The sequence below is a fragment of the Gopherus evgoodei genome, chromosome 16 (genome assembly GCF_007399415.2).
Source record: "Gopherus evgoodei ecotype Sinaloan lineage chromosome 16, rGopEvg1_v1.p, whole genome shotgun sequence".
Lineage (NCBI taxonomy): Eukaryota > Metazoa > Chordata > Testudines > Testudinidae > Gopherus > Gopherus evgoodei.
Genome location: NC_044337.1, coordinates 566,910 through 587,715, shown reverse-complemented (window position 1 = coordinate 587,715; position 20,806 = coordinate 566,910). Strand labels below are relative to the sequence as shown.

The 20,806-nt window shown below is 45.8% G+C and overlaps 1 protein-coding gene across 1 annotated transcript; it reads right to left on the bottom strand.

Moving 5' to 3' along the window:
• Positions 1–20,752, bottom strand: PRPF4 (pre-mRNA processing factor 4). Its single transcript, XM_030535533.1, has 14 exons — positions 20,654–20,752; positions 11,977–12,154; positions 10,380–10,566; positions 9,878–9,965; positions 8,872–8,951; positions 8,480–8,573; positions 6,844–6,938; positions 5,049–5,107; positions 4,488–4,611; positions 3,331–3,420; positions 952–1,074; positions 709–816; positions 500–618; positions 1–260 (listed from the first exon to the last, which is right to left on the bottom strand). Exons 1-14 carry the CDS (start codon positions 20,735–20,737, stop codon positions 61–63), a joined length of 1,629 nt encoding a protein of 542 aa, XP_030391393.1. The 5' UTR covers positions 20,738–20,752; the 3' UTR covers positions 1–60.
• Between the last annotated feature and the right edge of the window lie 54 nt (positions 20,753–20,806).

The window sequence follows — 20,806 nt, the reverse complement described above, 5'->3', positions numbered from 1 at the left end:
AATATAAAAATGCAGGGACAGCCCAGTCTGTGATATTCCCCGCCCTGGGTCACTGGCAGCTCAGAGCGACTCTGCCATCCACAACTTGAAGGTCCTGTCATATGAGCATGTTGCTATTAGCTGCCCATCTGAGGAGATATCCAGTCCCATTACTTTTCCCTCGTGGCCAGCCAGCGTTTTCAGAGGGGACCAGCCTGGGTGAGTCCAGATCTTGGCTGTGTTATCATAAGCACCGGTGAGTAGGAAGTTACCATGCGTAGCTGCAGTGAAGAAGAGGGGAAGAGGTGAGGTTTGCATGTAGAAACTGCAGCAAATAGATTGCCAACACCAGACTGCAGATTCTGGAGAGGAGTCTGCTGAGTTCTGGGATTTCTGGCTATTACCAGCACAGATTGTTCTGCAGTTTTGTTGCACATACAGCTATCCCAGCCGCATCAGTCCAGGGAATTAGGAGGAAGTGTTACTAAGCAAACCAAGGTGTGGGAGGGGAAATACTTACGTTCAAACTTCACTCCGGTCACCAGGTTCTGGTGGGCAGGTATGGTGTAGACACACTTCCTCTGGCGGAGATCCCACACTTTGCATGTGTTGTCCCCGCTGCCTGTTGCTATGTGATATCTGCCATGAGGGGAAGGAAGAACACACTGGTCTCAGGTGGAGTTCATGCTCTCAGAACCCCTAGCTGTACCATTCCAGCTTCCTCCTTACCCATTTGGGGAGAAGTTAATCCCATAGATTTCCTTCAGGTGGCCCTCCAGGAACATGATACAGCGCCCAGTACGCAGATCCCATACCCGACCAAAGGCATCCATGCCACTGGGGAAAGAAAACTCAGCATTGACATTCCTTAAACACACAAGAGTGGTCACTAGCCTAAACAAACACACCCAGCCCACCAAAGGTCATCTGATCCTGAGCAACAACCTTGCTAAGGTTCAAAGTAAATCTTACCCAGTCCCAGCAAGAGAGCCATCAATGTGGAAGGCGATGTCATAGACCCCCTTGCTGTGCCCCTCCTGATGGAGAATCTCCTCTTGAGCTTGCAGGTCCCAGAGGCGCCAGGAGTGATCATAGCTGGAAAAACAAAGTCATGTGTTCAACTCAATGTATTTTTCAGAATTCTAACCTTGGCTCAGACTACAAGGTATGTGGGTGCTCAGACACTGTTAGAAACAAACAGATATCTGCTTCATCAGCACATCACTGCTGGTCAACCCAGAACCTCATCTGCTGCACAGCATGGAATGACTAGGAACAAGCCTTGTTGCCCTGATGACACCAGGAAGTCATCAGTGTTCTGCAGTGTCCTTGCAATGTGCTGAGGAAGAGGACGCTTCCCCAGTGCCACATGACAATGGCAGCCAGCTGGCCAGCCACCAAAGGGAGCACAGATTCTGTCAATAAAATGAACATTTCACCCACTGAGTGCCCTGCGTGGTATAAACGCAATAGCACATGCACGCCTGTGTTAGTGCTGCTGGGACAAGTCAGCCCTGTGGTCAGATGTTTGGCTGCATGTGTATTCTTTCTGTGAGCTGTACTGACTCTGGCCAGAAAGCCTGTACAGGAGGCTCCAATCAAGGTGCCCAATAAATCCACAGACTCGGATCATAGCGAAGGCACTTGGTCAGGTTTATTGTCAATGAAGCACAGTCCCGGTGTCCTGGCTCAATGGTTATAGGTACACTAACACATGTATGACTGTTGCAATGGACTACCTCAGTTAATGGTGGGACTTTCCATTATCCCCAGGCCAGCCAAAGACACTCTGAGATCTCTTTTATACATCAACACAAACAAGTTACCCTCTGAAATAGTTAGCTGACACCCTTGATATAGCCAGTTACCACTCATCACCTTGTACATCTATATCCATCACACTGTCATCCTGACCTTATCTTTAGGACGGGTCAGTGTGTTCCTGTTATCTTTAGGGAATATGTTGGTATCAAGGTGTTTTGGTACCACCCTTCTGGAATGTGTTCATGCGAGTGCTCTGTTTCGAGCACCTCTTAGGAGTGTGTGTTTTTGCAATATCTGCCCTGTTCTTGCCAGATTCTGCGAGCTGGGCCTGGCTCTAGTTCACAGCCCGATTTTGCTTTATATCAGCAAAGTTTTGACAGCTACTTTAGCCCAGGCCTCAGGCTTCACACCAGGCCGCTGACATAAGAGCTTATGTTTCAGGCCCTCTTCCTACTACAAGCATCAAAGAGCAGAGCAAAGATGCGTATTCACTGGCCACACGTGGAGAACTGTATTTGCCCCACACTGTTAGATGCTCTCCTACAGCTCACTGCAACCAGCTTTCACGCTGTAGGCATGTTTCCTAGTAGGAGGCTGAAAGATGCAAATGACAGAATCTGAGAGAGAATTTGTTTCTCCAGGTAAGTCAGTCAGTCATAGTGACAAGCTGCCAGTTTGCAACATTTTGGTTCCAAGGGGAACTGACTGGCAGATTTCCAAAGAGTATGTGAGCTTTGGCATCCAATGCTCTGGGAAGATTGGCAGATATTTACTTAAGGGGCAGTTGGGAGAGAGGCATTATTTTTAACACCTGTGCATAGTTTGAGGGGCAGGGAGGGTGAGTCCCCATTTAAACAAAGACTCAGGTGATGGTTTAAAGACCCAGGAAAAGTACATTATAACCTGCTAGTTACAGATGCAAGACACAGCAGGGAACAGAGTCTGGAGATCTCCTGGAACTGGAATGGAGGGAAGAGAAGCAGAGAGTGGGGTCACTGATTCATAAGTGTATGGCTGGGTTTCAGGACAGATCAGACCCTCTGCCCTAGGGGTATCTGGGTCTAAATAATGACTCAATAGGATCTGCTCCACTCCTTGCCCAAGCCCATTAGCAGGAGAACCTCCATCCCCAGACTTATTTGCTCATGCTTTCTACTGATCAAAATCAGTGTTAACCACGGGCAGTGAGCTGATGGCACGGCTTGACAACAGGGCTTTGACAGTTGGCACATCCCGAAAGTCAGGAAGTGGTTATTCCATTAGTCAGTGTTTCCACAGGGACAAATATTATTCTAAACTCCTGTACTTTATACCCACCTGGAGACCAACAAGGTCTCACTTGAAGGGAAGAGAATGGAGGACTGTACAGGGTCCTGCCCTTTTAAGGCCCCAGCTTGTGGTAACCTGTGGTTTATTGCAAAAAATGGCTGGATGCGATCTCTGTTGGACGATTTGAGATGAGATGTGCCTCCTTACCTTGGAAATCAGTTTGCCAACCCCGCTCTGCAGACATACAGCAGCTTCTGTTTGTTATAATTTAAGAGCTAAAGCTTAGTATCCTGAGTACGGTAAATCAATGCCACATACCAAGTGGTGCCCAGGAACCTCCCAGAGGGATGCCACATCACTCGTGCCACTCTCATTGTATGGCCCTCGATATCTGCCACCGGTTCATCACTGAAAGAAACAAACCAACCCTGTTACACATTCTCTCCGGGGGGGACAGGCCTCACCCTCACTACTGTAGCCATTAGGGTCACACAGCAACATGACTAACAAAAACTTGTATGCACATGGATGTGTCTCCAGGGCTAGAAACACCCAAGAGAAGGGTCACCCCAAGAGAGAATTAATTAGAATATTAGAAGCTCCTATTGTTTTCAGGTGCTCTGAAATTAAAATAGCAGCAGCAACATAAACAATAACATTATAAATGACTGAGCTCCCTGGGGCAGGGACTATCTTGTCTGTGGCTGTATAGCATCTCCTCTGTATTACTGTAGCACCTAGAACAACACACAGCGGACATGAAATCTGAACATGACCAAGGGGAGCAGCAGCTATCACCATCCCCGTTAACCAGAACAAGTATGGAAGGAGTCACATGGTGGTCAAGAATGGGCTGATATCAGTTGTGCCAAAAATACATGCATCAGCCCAGCAGCCACTAAGAGGTTTGAAAGAGTATCAGAAAGAAAAACATTCATCCGAACAGGCCAATTAAAGAGATAACCATCTCCATGTCCACATGGGACAAATAACTAAATCCCCAGGTGCGAATTTACTACTGCCATGCTAAACGCAATTAAAAACCATCCTCAAAGCTAATAGGAAGGAGCTGAGGCCTTCAAAGCCACCTGCGTCTCATGCAGAGACATGTTGCAGGGCTTTGCTTTTAAAACAAGCCAGATGTCAATATCCTGCACCCCTCATCATTTTATTCTTGTCAGACTGAAGGCTGGACGTGGCTTTTGATGACAGCCATGTCTGCTCCTGATGCCAACAAATGACTCTTTGGTAGCAAGGTGCTACATTTGGTAAATCCCTCTCTGGATACTGGTATTAACTGAGAGCCCAGACAATGTGAAAAGTTAACTACTTAGCTCCCGTGGCTGGGAATTTTCTCTTGGCAGAAGACTACAGTGAAACACTGAACTCCCAGCGCAGGGTTTTAAGACCTCAGCAGTACTTAGAATAAGGTCTATCACCCAGACCTTGGCTCCACTGTCCAGTGTCATTCTGACCTTTCAAGGTTCCAGAGTTTGACAGATCCATCAGCTGCACAAGAGGCCAGGTTGATGTCCTTCTTGTCCAGGGAGACAGTAGCCTGGGGATGGAACACTATTGCTCCTACGTTGGTGTTGTGTCCTTGGCGGGGGTGAGAATGAGAGAGAGAGAAAGAGAAAGTCAAAAGACTGCATGCTCTGCTGGGTGATCTCTGCTTCCCCCCCACCAGCTCTTCTGACAACAGGTTTTATCAGGTCAGAATTGTGCAACCAAGTTCTGGCATATTAGACATAGAACCACAGGATTCTTCCTCACTGTGGACTAGCCAGGGACTTGGACATCTGGCTAAAATATGTCAGCACAGACTAGGAAAACCCCCCACCAATTTCAATGACCAGCAACAAACAATGAGCTCATGGCACCCTCTCCAGCACTGGTGAAAGTTGCAGAGAGTCACCCACAAAGAATCCAGTTCCCAAAGCATCTTTAGCCAAATAGCAATGGTTTACATTATAACCCAACTCTGAGGGGAATAAGGGTACTTAGCAAAGAGCTTGCATCAGCAAAAGCACCTCTACCTCTTAAAGTATGAACAAGACTGCAGTCAGGCACAGACCAGAGCTTGCACAGGCCACTCCTGTTGAACACAAGAAACATGGTTAGAGTCACAGTCACAACACAAGAGGGATTGAAAACCCCAAAAGCACAGCCCAAAGACAACTAAGAAAACACAGTGTGGGGTTACTGCATTGACTGAAATACTGGTAAACACTGATCTAACTCCCACAAGACTGATCCCCGAAGGGTTAGAGGGGGCTTTGGCAGGCAATCCATTGAACAGATGAGAAGTCTCCTCCCTTGACGAGTGATTGTGGATGAGGGGTTCAACCAGTAGAAGGGACAGTTCTCACTGCTCTTAGTCAATGCAAGAGCCACCTCCAATTCAGAGCGTGTGTAAGCTGCAGGCTCAGATCCTCTTTTGTGGTGCAGACACTAGAGTATGACATGACCCCCCAAACCACACACTGAAAAGGCTGGGCAGAGGGCTTGAGGCACAGAAGTGAAAAGTGAGGGCATGAAATGAAGTTGCTGGGAATGCTTTGTGACCTTGCTATAAGGGGAACAGATGCTCCAAACCCTTGCTAGGCAGTGGATTCGGGTGAAGGCAGGGTTTGGAAAAGCAGGCATAAGCCTTACTGAGATCTCAAAACCCTACTCCTAGGGGAATTTTGAACCACTGTGCCAGCGCAGAATTAATGTCCTCTGCAGTCTCTTCCCCCCTGCAGAATAATGGATTCTGACAAGGTGTTGAAGGGAAGCTGTGAGAGGTCACACTGAAATTACACCTTTCACCCACCAGAGGCTGATGTGGTGCCAGGAGAAGGCACCTGACTCAACTGCTGGAGCACCCAGCCATGGAGAGGCTGCCTTCCTCACAATGCCCTGCCCCACAAGTCCAGGTGAGAAGGCACGGGATATATGGGGGAGGAAGGGGAGGGAGAGAGATGGACAGAGCAGCAGGGCACATGGGGCGGTTTCACACAATGGGGTTCAGAAGAGCTAGCAGGGGAGGCAGGCTGGGGCAGGGGCACAGGAGGTGGTGGGGTGACATTGAGCCAGGGGCTGAATGGGCCTGGGGGTGCAGGAATACATGGAGACAGAGGCAGCTATGGCTGGCTGAGTGAAGGTGCAGGGCCACACAGGGACAAGGGGGTACAGGACCACATGGGGAAGTGTGCAGACATGCCTAGCTGAATGGGAAGTTGGGGTGCAGGGACACACGGGGACACAGCAGATGTACTTGATTAAACAGAAGAGGATAGGGGTCAGCCAGAGTCTGCATGGGGGATGCTCCCCAACTCCCTAACAAATCCCCGCCAACAAATCCTATTAAACAGTTCTCCTGCGAACACCCAACAACCCTCTGGGTTCACTCCCAGGCTGCTTCCCAGCTATTACTTCCCCCTCCCTCAGCTCCACCATTACCCCTGAATCCCAGAAGCCTTCTCACTGCTTCTGATGGGTGCAGAAAATACATATCTGTTTTGTAGTTTAAATGAATTATTATTCAAAGTTCAGTATTAATATGCCTAATAAGGGTTCTATTTGTCAAAAAACAATTTCCTGAATCTTTTTTGGTCTATATTGTTACAGACACTTGTTAATGGGTATTTTGAAATAAATTACCAAAATAACTGAAACAGGCGTGATTATATTGTGTTAATTTGACAAAAAATATGCAGAATATTGCAGAATTTTAAAATATTCTGCACAATTAAAAAAAAAAATTTGGCACGGAATTCCCTGAAGAATAAATCTCCCAGGACTCTGCCACCCCTCCCCTCCCAAAAAGTATTGTAAAAGGAAACTGACCAGCAGGCTGTGGCGAGCAGTTTGGAATTGGGACTGAAATGGCAGTAAGATATCGGGCGGTCATCCCCAATCTGACTGCAGAAATTATTCAAGGACTGCAAAGACACAGAGACAACTGACTTAAAACAGCACAAAGCAGCAAGAACCTCCTCTTTTTAAGGAGGCCATTCAAGTGACATACCTAAGCAAAGAGAACAGAGACCTTCACCAAGTCACTCTGCAAAGAGGTAAACTGCCCCAGCACCATGCCAACTCCATGGAGAAGACACATTCTACCGTAGGGCAGGTCTACACTACAAAATTAAGTTGACTTAAGTCGATGTACACCACTGCAGTAATTAAAGCTGTGGTTCCCACACTCACTATGTTCCTTCTGTCTGCGCTGTGCTTCCTCACCAGGAGCACTTCCACCAAGACATTGTGGGGCACTGACAGCTGTGAGTCCTGCACAGGGCGGGGCTGACAGCCGAAAGGTGATGTAAGTAATGCAGTGTCTATGTGAACACCTTGTCACCCTAACTACGTTGACCTAAGCGCGATGCCTCTCACAGAGGTGGAGTTATTAAATCAATGTAGTAGGCGATTTACGTCAGTGGGATTTTTAGTGTAGACGCTTAAGAGTTAGATCAGCATAACCTCTCAGCTTGCTGGGCCCTGCATTACTGGATACGTTAGAAGGTGCACTTCAAAGTGTTGGTTCTGATCCAGAGAGCCCTATGTGGTCTGGGTCTGTCTTTTCCTACATACCAGGTGCAATCACCGCTGATTTCGCCAGGGCTAGTGGCAGGGGCTCTCATGAAAGAGTCCACTTATCTGAAGCTGCCCCCCTCTGGAGGTATCATGTAGAATATTACTGGCTTTAGGGCACAGTGTGAGAACCCTCTGTTAAGCTCTGAATTGGCTTCCAGAGCATTTTACAGAAGGGGGGGTTGGTTTCCATTGACTCATTCTGAAACAATTGTTACTGTGTTGGTTTTTTCAATTGGTTTAAGGCTCCCAGGTGCCAAGGAAGCAGGTGAGCGAACAATCTTTAAAAAAAAGAAAACAAAACATGATCCCTCTTCCCTGCTGAGCAAGCCAGTGACAAGCCCAGGCAGTTTCTTTATCACCATAGGCTACTCATGCAGAAGTGCACAGATGTGTCTCCATTCTTTTGCCCTGCAGGCAGAGGATTAACAGAGCTGTATGGATACAAATTTATATCCATGGATGCGGATATCTGCAGGTATAAATTGGCATCGGTGGAACTGCAGGGCTCTCCCAGGAACTGCAGTGGGGAAAGGAGCAGAATGTGGGGCCGATGCTCCCAGGAGCCAGTGCCCCATGCTGGCAGGTCCTCTGGCGCGTCCCTGCCCCCGTCCCTTCCATGCTGTTGACTGCGTCTCCTGTTTGGGATATAAATTTGTATCCGTGTAGGACTTTAAGGATTAAACCCAAACCCTGTCCTCTGAACCACTGATGGGACAGGACCATTTTAGGTTCAAGGCCCAGCCTGGTCACATGATCAGAGAAGGGGCAGAGCATATTAGGTAGGGCTTGGAGAATAACAAGCAGCTGGGAAGTCACTCTAGGTCATGGAGCTTTGCTCTGCATCTCCTACTGATCACTTATGATCAGAGACAAAACTACCCCTTACCCGCAGGGATTTGTGCAGTTCTTGCTTCTGGGATGTCCTGGTCGCTTCTGGAATCTCTTTATACAGACGGGCTTCTTCCAGCCGCTTTGTTGCCCTGTGGCACGAGCAAAATTACAGTGATTATTCCTCACATCCCCCTGCTCTAGGGCTGGCATAGGTCCTGTACTCTCCTTCCTGTCGTCAAAGCTGGGCTACTGCCAGCGCTAGTCATTATGTGTACAACCCTACAGTCCTTTATGCTTGGCTCCAACCACAGCTATGAGTCCCCTGTTCTCAAGCTCCCAGCTTTGCCCACCACAGGGCAATCATTAGCTTGGTTCAACAAGTCTGCTGCTCCTTATAACAGCTCGTATCTTCTCCCACTGTTTTCAATTTGTAACCTGGTTCCTTACCTGGGGAGCGAGTAGTTGGCGATCCACAGCCTAGCTGTTTTCAGGCTGTTTGGCCCTTCATGGTACCAAGTTTGCTGATACTAAAAAACAAAACAAACCCAGAAACAGTTTGAGTGATGTCACTATTCTATTTGATGCCCTACATTGCCTCCATCACCATGATATCAGAATGCCACTGCAGCATCTGCTGGTAAATCTGTGCTGAGAGTGGGAAGCAGCTATTTTCAGGGGTTTATAAAGTGTGTGATTAGTGTGGCTCTATTATCCCTAGAGAAGGGTTTAAGGCAGATGTGTCACACATATGGTGTCATGGACCAGATTTGGCTTGTCTGTGACATTTCCATAGCCCACATGCCATGTTCAGATTGCGCAGTTTCAGCTTTTCATGTAATCACTGCATAGCTGTTTTAGCAGATGGAAGGGGGAAGCAAGTCCAGGGAGTGGGAAGTGAGAGTTGCTGCAAGGAAGAAAATGCAGAGAGAACAACAAAGGAAATACAAAATGAAGAGGGAGAGAAAGAAGGGCGGAGAAGGGCAGAAACAGTGATGTGGTGGCTCAAAGTGGGTGGCAAAGACAATGAATGTTGCAATAAAGTACTTAATAGTAATTAAAAGGTTAATTACTCTAAAAGGACACATTCTGGCCTTGCTCTTAATGCAGTCCTCTCATTGCCAGCAGCAAGTTTTCTGCTGTTGAAGGAGAGGGGCATGGAGCCCTACATCTACACTTCTGGCTCATGGACAATAACTGAATGTGGAATGCAGCCCTTTCAACACAATAAATTTGACACCCCTGATTTAATAGGCTATAAAAGTGGAAGCAATAGGCTTTTTCAAATGGGCAGCAGTGGCAGGAAGGGATGATGCGTGCAGTGAATTCATATTATCAGACCATCTATTGAAATAAGAATCCACCAGGATAGAGGCCTGGAAATAATGCAGGCTGCCAAGCAGCCTCTTCCTCTCTGCATTAACAGCCAGCAGACACTAAGAATGGGAGATTTTACCTCTTCTTTGGATTTCTTAGATTTTTCATCATCTTTCTTGGTCTTTTCTAAGGCATCTGTGCCAACCACCGAGAGGATATTTCTCAATCTGTAATGAGATGCATCAGAAGTTAACCCTATTCACTCAGCAGCAAAGAATCCTGTGGCACCTTATAGACTAACAGATGCATCTGAGGAAGTGGGTATTCACCCACGAAAGCTCATGCTCCAAAACGGTCTGTTAGTCTATAAGGTGCCACAGGATTCTTTGCTGCTTTTACAGATCCAGACTAACACGGCTACCCCTCTGATACCTATTCACTCAGTGAGTCTAGATAATCTTGGTCAGGAGAGATGGTCAGTTTCTTTCACTGTCTCCTCCCCTCAACTCCTCCTACATCACCATGAAGACTCACTGGTCAACAATACTCGCTGCACTCAACATCTCAAGGAATTTGACAGGAGATTTGAATGGGGTGGGGGTATTACCACTATTAGCCACACAAAGGACTACACACAGCACCTTTCTCTCCGTTCTGCAGGCCCCTCTCCAAAGAGCGTGATGGGCTCCCCAAGTGCTCGGAGGCACGCCTTGACTTCAGAGTCATCTGTGGAAACGTTGATCTGCCTGGCACGCTTCCTGCGCTCAAACTCAGCCAACACTTCTGCCTGACGCTCACTTATGTGGTCTTCAAGATCAAAGACCTCACCTAAACCAGAAACAGAGTCATCGGATTAAAACAACAACAAATAAAATTACAGCACCAAAGGTCTGGACAATTCTAACCACTAAAAGATATATATAATTTAAAAATGATTCTCACAACCATTTAAGGCAGGGATATTTGGTACTAGCAATGGCATGTTCCTCCAGACACCCTGCTCAAATCAACATGGAGCACTGAATATTAGGACTTGTAGTCTCAGCAGCCCCAACCTCTGTATTGAAGTACAGCAGCTGATTAAGTACAGCCCTCAGGCTTCTGACAAGCTGCCAGCATACCCAGGGTCCTACGAAATCCATTTTATTTTTGTAGATTTTTGGATTTTTAAAAAATGAATTCACTCTTCTCCAGATTTCATAGCTGGGCAAAGTTTGTGCATCTACAATTTTGGCCAAACCTAATCAAAGACTCATTAATCCTTACAAACGTCTCTAAGTCAGTTAAAAATTAATTCCATCTTTATGGGACGGGGTTTAAATCAAGATTGTTTGATACACTGACAATTAATTAGCCTTATTATACATGCATAACAATGTTCAGAATTGAATTACAATGGGAAAAGCTGATTTAAAAAAATGCCCACAATTTAAACAAAACATCCTGAAAAATATACAAGTATCAGAGGGGTAGCCGTGTTTATCGTTTTTTACAGATCTAGATTAAGAGTCCTGTGGCACCTTATAGATTAGCAGAAGTATTGGAGCATAAGCTTCATGGGTGAATACCCACTTCAGATGCATGTGAGTATTCACTCATGAAAGCTTATGCTCCAATACTTCTGTTAGTCTATAAGGTGCCACAGGACTCTTACTTTTTGCAAATATACAGTATATGGTAAAAAAGTGACATTTTAAATCACCTTTTAAAGTAGCACTCAGTAATATGACCAATCTGACATTGCTGAACAATAACACAAGTCCACAGTAGAGTGGGTGTGTGTGTTAGGGGAGTCAGTGAGACAGTGTGTGTGTTAGGGGAGTATGTCTACATGCTGTCTCTTTAAGCAGTGCACTCACCAATGCTACCCATTGCTCAGACAGCAGCCAGGCTGAGCCAGAAGCTGGTGCAGACAGGTGCCCCTTTGTCTCCCCACTCCAGCTGAGATGGGTATACCAGCAGGGAGAGGGGGACAACCTGACATCTGTGCCCCTTCCCCGCCCCATACACGACAGCAGATCAGTGGGCTCCCAATTGAGAGCAGCTTGACTCTCCTAAGTGCGGCTATACCTAGCTCAGCCATGCAGCCCCCCCGATGGCGTCCTGCAGCAGCCCTAGTGGCAGGGAGAGCAGGATTCCACTTAATGTTTTGATTCTGTGATTCCGTCTGTGTTCTCATTAATGCAGATTTCACAGGGCCCAAACAAGAAGAGGGTGTTACGCAGAGAGCATTCTTACCGCTGGTTATGTTAATATTGCCTGCCTCAATCGCAGCTTTCACTCTCTCTCTTCCCAGCAGCCCTGATTCTCCTTTGGCAATACGTTCCCTTTCCTTCTCCTCCAAGCTGCCATAGAAGATATGGGATCTCTTGGGTGGGGGAGCATCACTGTCCTCTGAGAGCTTGTTTTTTGTTGCCTGGAGAATAAAGGCAGGATTTCAAAAGACTTGTTAGATATTTATCTGGCTACAAAGCAGCAATTCTGCAATCTCTTCAGCTGTGTCAGACAGCATCCCCCTGTGAGAAAGAGTTAATGAGGCCATCCAGGTGAGAAGCCCTGAAATTATATATAAAGTTCATTTGAACATCGAGACTATTCCCCAGCAAAACTGCGTTAAAGAAGAGTTAGCTGCAAAGTAGTTTTTAAAAAACCATACTTGTGATATTTTCTGCTTCTTCATGATGTTAACAAAAATCCTCTCAAGCTTTCCTTAAGGTAGGTGCAAATTTAAATGGCATCAGCTATTTCTGATTAACTCCCTGTGAGGACGCTCTTATTCTGAAATAAGAGTGCTGCCTCGCTCCTCTCGAGTCAGCTAAACCAGAACACACTCATGCTCCAGAAAATATGAGCATGCACACAGAGATATTCCTGAATAACTCCATGTAGAGACAAGCCCTTAAAATGTAGAGTCTGCTCTTTAGCTTTGCTGGAGGACCTCTGGGTTATATAAGGCACGTTTTAACACTCTAACTGAAAGAAGGAAGGATCTGAATCTTTCACAAGGAATTTCACTATTTGAAACATTACCTCAGAAGCTAAATAGGTTTTACTAACAGTAAACAGAAGAAAAATTTTAAACAGTAATTCCTTCTCCACTTTAAAGCTGAACCTTCTCTGATCTTCAGATAAGAACATAAGAATAACAATACTGGGTCAGACCAAAGGTCCATCCAGCCCTGTATCCTGTCTGCCGACAGTGGCCAATGCCAAGTGCCCCAAAGGGAATGAACCTAACAGGTAATGATCAAGTGATCTCTCTCCTGCCATCCATCTCCTCCTTCTGACAAACAGGCTAGGGACCCCATTCCTTACCCATTCTGGCTAATAGCCATTAATGGACTTAACTGCCATAAATTTATCCAGTTCTGTCATAAACAGATAAGTAAGAGTTAATAAAACAGAAGTACTTCATATCTCTTTTGCCTGTAAAGGGTTAACAAGATCTGTGAGCCTGGCTGTCACCTGACCAGAGGACCAATCAGGGGACAAGATACTTTCAAATCTTGAAGGAGGGAAGTTTGTGTGTGTGCTATTAGTTTTTGGTTGTTCACTCTGGGTTCTGAGAGGGACCAGACGTGCAACCAGGTTTCTCTCCAATCTCTCCGATACAGGCTCTTATAAGTTCAAAATTGTGAGTACTAGGCAGATAAGGCAAGTTAGGCTTATGTTTGTTTTCTTTATTTGCAAATGTGTATTTTGGCTGGGAGGAGTTCAAATTTGTATTTTGCTGAAAGGATTTTAATTTGCACTTGTATACTTAGGCTGGAAGGGTATTTCCAGTGTCTATGGCTGAAGGACCTTGTAACATATTCCATCTTAAATTTACAAAAATAAATTTTTACTGTTTTTTCTTTCTTTAATTAAAAGCTTTTCTTGTTTAAGAACCTGATTGTTTTTTTATTCTAGTGAGACCCCAGGGAATTGGGTCTGGATCCACCAGGGAATTGGTGCAGAAAAAGGAGGGAAGGGGGAGAGAAAGGTTAATTTCTCTCTGTGTTAGGATTACTTTCTCTCTCAGGGAGTATCTGGGAGGGGGAGAGAGAAGGAGGGGGGTAGGTGAATTTTCCTCTCTGTTTTGAGATTCAAGGAGTTTGAATCACACAGTGATCTTCCAGGGTAACCCAGGGAGGGGAAGACTGGGAGAGGCAACAGGGGGAAAGGGTTTACTTTCCTTGTGTTAAGATCCAGAGGGTCTGGGTCTTGGGGGTCCCCGGGCAAGGTTTTGGGGGGACCAGAGTGTACCAGGCACTGGAATTCCTGGTTGATGGCAGCGCGACAAGTACTAAGTTGGTAATTAAGCTTAGAGGAATTCATGCTGGAACCCCATCTTTTGGACGCTAAGCTTCAGAGTGGGGAATTATACCATTACAAGTTCTCTTTTAAATCCTGTTATAGTTCGAGCCTTCACACCCTCCTCAGGCAAGAAATTCCACAGGTTGACTGTGTGCTGTGAGAAGAACTTCCTTTTATTTGTTTTAAACCTGCTACCCATTAATTTCATTTGATGGCCCCTAGTTCTTACATTATGGGAACAAGTAAATAATTTTCCCCTATTCAATTTCTCCTCACCACTCATGATTTTATAGACCTCTATCATATCCCCCCTTCGTCTCCTCTTTCCCAAGCTGAAAAGTCCTAGCCTCTTTACTCTCTCCTCATATGGGACCTGTTCCAAACCCCTAATCATTCTGGTAGCCCTTCTCTGAACCTTTTCTAATGCCAGTATATCTTTTTTGAGATTAGGAGAACACACCTGTATGCAGTATTCAAGATGTGGGCGTACCATGGATTTCTATAAGTGCAATAAGATATTTTCTCCCTTATTCTCTGTCCCTTTTTAAATGATTCCTAACATTCTGTTTGCTTTTTTGACTGCCGCTGCACACTGTGTGGATGTCTTCAGAGAACTATCCACAATGTCTCCAAGAACTCTTTCCTGATTAGTTGTAGCTAAATTCACCCCCATCATATTGTATGTATAGTTGGGGATATTTTTTCCAATGTGCATTACTTTACATTTATCCACATTAAATTTCATTTGCCATTTTGTTGCCCAATCACTTAGTTTTGTGAGATCTTTTTGAAGTTCTTCACAATTTGCTTTGGTCTTAACTATCTTGAGCAGTTCGTATCATATGCAAATTTTGCCACCTCACTGTTTACCCCTTTCTCCCGATCATTCATGAATAAGTTGAATGGGATTGGTCCTAGGACTGACCCTTGGGAACACCACTAGTTACCCCTCTCCATTCTGAAAATTTACCATTTATTCCTACCCTTCGTTCCCTGTTTTTTAACCAGTTCAAGGTATGAAAGGATCTTCCCTCTTAACCCCTGACAACTTAATTTACGCAAGAGCCTTTGGTGAGGGACCTTGTCAAAGGCTTTCTGGAAATCTAAGTACACTACGTCCACTGGATCCCCCTTGTCCACATGTTCGTTGACTCCTTCAAAGAACGCTAATAGATTAGTAAGACAATTTCCCTTTACTGAAACCATGTTGAGTTTTGCCCAACAATTGATGTTCTTCTATGTGTCTGACAATTTTATTCTTTACTATTGTTTCAACTAATTTGCCCGGTACTGATGTAAGACTTACCAGTCTGTAATTGCTGGGATTACCTCTAGAGCTCTTTTTAAATATTGGTGTTACATTAGCTATCTTCCAGTCACTGGGTACAGAAGCTGTTTTAAAGGATAGGTTACATACCATAGTTAATAAATCCACAATTTCACGAGTTGAGTTCTTTCAGAACTCTTGGGTAAATGCCATCTGGTCCTGGTGACTTGTTACTGTTAAGTTTATCAATTAATTCCAAAACTCTCCTCTAATGACACTTCAGTCTGTGACAATCTCTCAGATTTGTCACCTACAAAGGATGGCTCAGGTTTGGGAATCTGCCCAACCGTGAAGACTGAAGCAAAGAATTAATTTAGTTTCTCTGCAATGACTTTATCGTCTTTAAGGGCCCTATTGGTTGTTTAGCAGGCTTCCTCATTCTGATACACTTAAAAAGCATTTTGTTATTACCATTTAAGTTTTTGGCTAGCTGTTCTTCAAACTCCTTTTTGGCTTTTCTTATTACACTTTTACACTTAATTTGGCAGTGTTTATGCTCCTTTCTATTTACTTCACTAGGATTTGACTTCCACTTTTTAAAAAGATGCCCTTTTATCTCTTACTGCTTCTTTCACGTGGTTGTTACGCCATGGTGGCTCTTTTTTAGTTCTTTTACTGTGTTTTTTAATTTGGGGCATACGTTTAAGTTGGGCCTCAATTATGGTGTCTTTGAAAAGTGTCCATGCAGCTTGCAGGGATTTCACTCCCGTCACTGTACTTTTTAATTTCTGTTTACCTAACCTCCTCATTTTTGCGTGGTTCCCCTTTCTGAAATTAAATGCCAGAGTGTGGGGCAGCTGAGGTGTTCTTCCCACCAACAGGAATGTTAAATGTTATATTATGGTCACTATTTCCAAGCGGTCATGTTATAGTTACCTCTTCGACTAGATCCTGGGCTCCACTCAGGACTAAATCGAGAATTGCCTCTCCCCTTGTGGGTTCCCCTACAGCTGCTCCAATAAGCAGTCATTTAAAGTATCAAGAAATTTTGTCTCTGCATTTCATCTTGAGGTGACATGGACCCTGTCAATACGGGGATAATTGAAATCCCCCACCATTACTGAGCTCTTTATTTTGATAGCCTCTCTAATCTCCCTTAGCATTTCATAGTCACTGTCACTGTCCTGGTGAGGTAGTCGACAATAGATCTCTACTGTTATATTCTTATTAGAGCGTGGAATTCCTATCCAAAGAGATTCTATGGAACATGTGGATTCGTTTAAGATTTTTACTTCATTTGATTCTACATTCTCTTTCACATATAGTGCCACTCCCTCACCCCGCACAACCTGTTCTGTCTTTCCGATACATTTTGTACCCCAGAATGATTGTGTCCCATTGATTGTCCTCACTCCACCAGGTTTCCGTAATATCCTCCTTTAATATAAGACACTCTAGTTCACACATATTATTTAGATTTCTAGCATTTGTGTACAATCACTTTAAAAACTTGTCCCTGTTTACTTGTCTGCCCTTTTCTGATGTGTCCGATTCTTTTTTATGTGAATGTTTCTCATCTGATCTGGCCCATTCTTTATACTCGTCCATCCTCTCCTCCTGACTAAAACCTAGAGAATCTCTATCAGTAGACTCTCCTCTATAGAAGTCTCTGTCTGATGCACTTGGTCCTCTGCAGCCATTGGCTTTCCCCCATCTCTTAGTTTAAAAACTGCTCTGCAACCTTTTTAATGTTAAGTGCCAGCAGTTTGGATCCACTTGGGTTTAGATGGAGTCCATCCTTCCTGTATACATTCCCCCATCCCAAAAGTTTCCCCAGTTCCTAATAAACCTAATCCCCTCCTCCCTACACCATCATCTCATCCATGCACTGAGACTCTGAAGCACTGCCTGCCTACCTGGCACTGCGCATGGAACTGGGAGCATTTCTGAGAATGCCACCATAGAGGTCCTGGATTTCAGTCTCTTTCCTAGCAGCCTAAATTTGGCCTCCAGGATGTCTCTCCTACCCTTCCCTATGTCATTGGTACCTACCTGTACCACAACCACCAGCTCCTCCCCAGCACTACACATAAGTCTGTCTAGATGCCTCGAGAGATCCACAATCTTCGTACCAGGCAGACAAGTCATCATGGTTCTCCCGGTCATCATAAACCCTGCTATCTATGTTTCTAATTATTGAATCTCCCTTTACTAACACCTGCCTTTTCCTAATGACTGGAGTTCCCTCCCACAGAGAGGTAACCTCAGTACAAGAGGATACCCCAACATCATCTGAAAGGAAGGTCCCAACTATGGGAAGGTTTCCCTCTGCTCCTTCCTTCTGATCACAATTGTCACCATTTCACAAGTTCTCCATCAGAGAATCTTTTAATATAGACAGGTCCTTAATTTTTCCTGTAGAAAACAAGCGGGAAAAACAAACGTTAAAAACCCACTCTTTCTTCCTTTCTTTATCCGCCAGATAGAAGCAAAAAGAGACTATTTGCAGGACACCTTTAAGACTGACAATGCTTTTCAATGGAATCCAGCTAATATGCACAACAAAATTACACTCCCTACAAATAATTAAGACCTTCAAAAGCAAAAAGGCGCCAGACTGTTGGAAAATGTAGCTGTAACGCTGAGGGATTCAGTGAGCTCCTTCCCCTTTATAACACATTTCACTGATATCCTGACCCACTACACTTCCCAGTTTTTCCAAAATAAACACAAAGGTCAAACCAACCAGTTACGAGATTATAATAGTCTATTCTCTATGTAAAGGATCCATTTCCAATGATTTCATAACATCTTTGGACACAATCCCATGTTCAGATGTTCTTATTCTGGAACAAGAGTGCCCTAAATGGTCCAAGTTACTAGACATTTTCCCCAGTTAATGTATGGCTCTTATTAAGCCTTTGGTGGACCAAAGTGAAAACGGTATTTGAAAAAGAGTTAGGCCTACAGATGGGCATGAGACTAGCACACATTGGATTACGCTGTGCGTGTGCCCAAGAGGTTTGCTAACCAGCCAGTAGGCACAGGACCTGAGTGGGTCAAGAGTAAACACTACAGCCATTGTACTTGAACAAACCCCAGGCACTGGAAATTCTAACCCAGCCATAATCTGCAGCTATAATCTGCCTCTGTCAAGGGGTGTTGTTTTTTTCATTTTGAGGAAATGCAATCTGAGCACAGCAGAAAATTCAAAAGGTGTTCACACTATTTTTTAAAAGAAAATAAATTACACAGGCAAATGCCTCCTGGGATGTGAGGGTTTAAAGGGTGGAGAAGCAGTGTGGGAGAGGGATTTGGGGCAGGAGCATAGGGGAGGGGATTAAGGGCAGGGGAACAAATGGGTATGGGTGATAAGGGATGGATAATATGGAAGTGTTGGGAAGAGACTGGGGCAGGGGACACATGTCAGTCCCATTTTTGCTCCTCCCATGTGTGCAGGGATCTGGAGGTATCAGAGCCCCAGACTCCTCTCCCTGCTCCCCCACGTGAGCTGGCATCTAAGGAAGCCCTGCCCCTCTACGTGAGGAGCTGAGAACAGGCATGTTAGGAACATGCACCAAGAACACACTGCTGAGAGATGGGGTGAGGAGCAGAGAACAGATGCTTGACGTGTCACAGGCACTCAAGCACTGGCACTGGAGAAAAGGGATAGGAACACTGCCTCAGGGTATGTCTACACAAACTGCTACAGTGGCTCGGCTGCAGCTGTGCTACTGTGGCACTTCAGTGAAGACATTACTTTCTCTGATGGAAGGGGTTCTCCCACTGCCATAAGTAAACCACTTCCCTGAGAGATGGTACCTAAATCCAGAGGAGAACTCTGCTGTCGACCTAGCTCAGTCTACACTGGGGGTTAGGTCCATTTAACTATGCTGCTCATGGGTGAGGATTTTTCACATCCCTGAGCAATGCAGTTATACGGACTTAATGCCTTAGTGTAGATCAGGCTTCAGATGAACAGAGCAGTTACACATCTCAGAGCTATTGTTTCAGGCTCTATACATCTCCATGGGGCATTCCTCTTCACAGGATTACATCACAGTGTGCTCAGTTGGCCTCTCCATACACCTCTCTGAGCCTCCTATGCTGGAGATGGATATGTAGAACCTTTCCAAGGGCTTGTCTACACCACATAGCTTTTAGCAACAAGGCTGCGTTTATTGCTAAAAGTCAGTGTGCGTAAAAGCTCTTTTTCGGTACTTTGTCAGCACTTTTGCTGACAAAATACTTCCAGCCCCCCAAGCGGCGTTAGCTTTGTGGACAAAGCTGCGTTCACACTGCTACTTGCATCGACAAAACTTGTGTCTTTCGGGGGGAGGGGAGGAGCTTTTTTAAGTACCTGTGAAAGACAGAAGTTTTGTCGACAACTTCACAGTCTAGACAAGCCCCAAGTCACAACACCTCTTTATGCTTCTGTTTCCGCATCTGTACAATGAGGATTAAAGTGCTCTGAGATTTACCGATGAAAAGCACATTACATAAGATCTAGGTATTATCACTGTTGCCTAGCCACAGTAGTGTCTCAACTACGAGCCTAAATAACTACTACTTCCAAAATGATCACTAAGGCTGTGTCTACTTTCAGTGCTAAAACTTCTGCTGTTAAGTTTTTTTTTTGTTGTGGACAAAAAAACCACCACCACCCCCGAGCAACAAAAGTTTTAGTGCTGAAAAGCCCCAGTACAGACAGTGCGTTATTGCTGGGAGCATAAAGCAACCATCGCTCGCTCAGGGTGTTGTTTTATTTAATAACCGAAAGAACTCTTCCCCAGTGATAAAGCGTGATTACCCTGCCCATGTCACAATTCTGCCATGGCTGCGCTGTAACGTGGGCAGTGTAGACATACCCTTACACTGAACACCTGCATTTCTCTTTATGTTCAAAAAGGTAACACATTCACGGCCAAAGAACTTCGTTCGCACAGAGTGACGCCTGCCCAGTTCAATCTGGTTTCCTCCAAACCTGAGGCTCAGCAGATCTCAGACTTTTGAAAGGCAGTGCAGTGAATTACCTTGGCTCTGCCCATCACACAGCCCTGCTCTCTGCCTGGGCCCTGTGGGGCACCGGGGCGCCCTGCTCCTGCCCAGCCCAGACTCCCCGCCAAACAGGTCATCACAGCCTCTTCCCCTGCACCAGGCGCCCCCCGCCCCCTGAGCACAGGCAAGGCTCGGAGCGGGCTCTCCCCACAGCACCGCACACCGGGCACGGTCCACCCACCGCCCCGTGCTCGGCGGGCGGGCACCTCAGCGCTGCGGCCTCCGGAGCGACCCCGGCGGGAAGCTACGCAACGGCCCCCCGCTGCCCTAGGAGCGCGCCGAGTGAGACCCTACCCGCGGGGACGGAGCCGGGCCCGGCTGAGGAAGCGGAGCCCGCCCCGGGGCGACACGCACGGCGGGGGCCCGCGAGGAAGCCATGCCGCTCAAGAGGGGCACGGAGACCAGCGCAACGGGCCGGGCCTCGCATCCACTTCCGGGTCGCGGGGT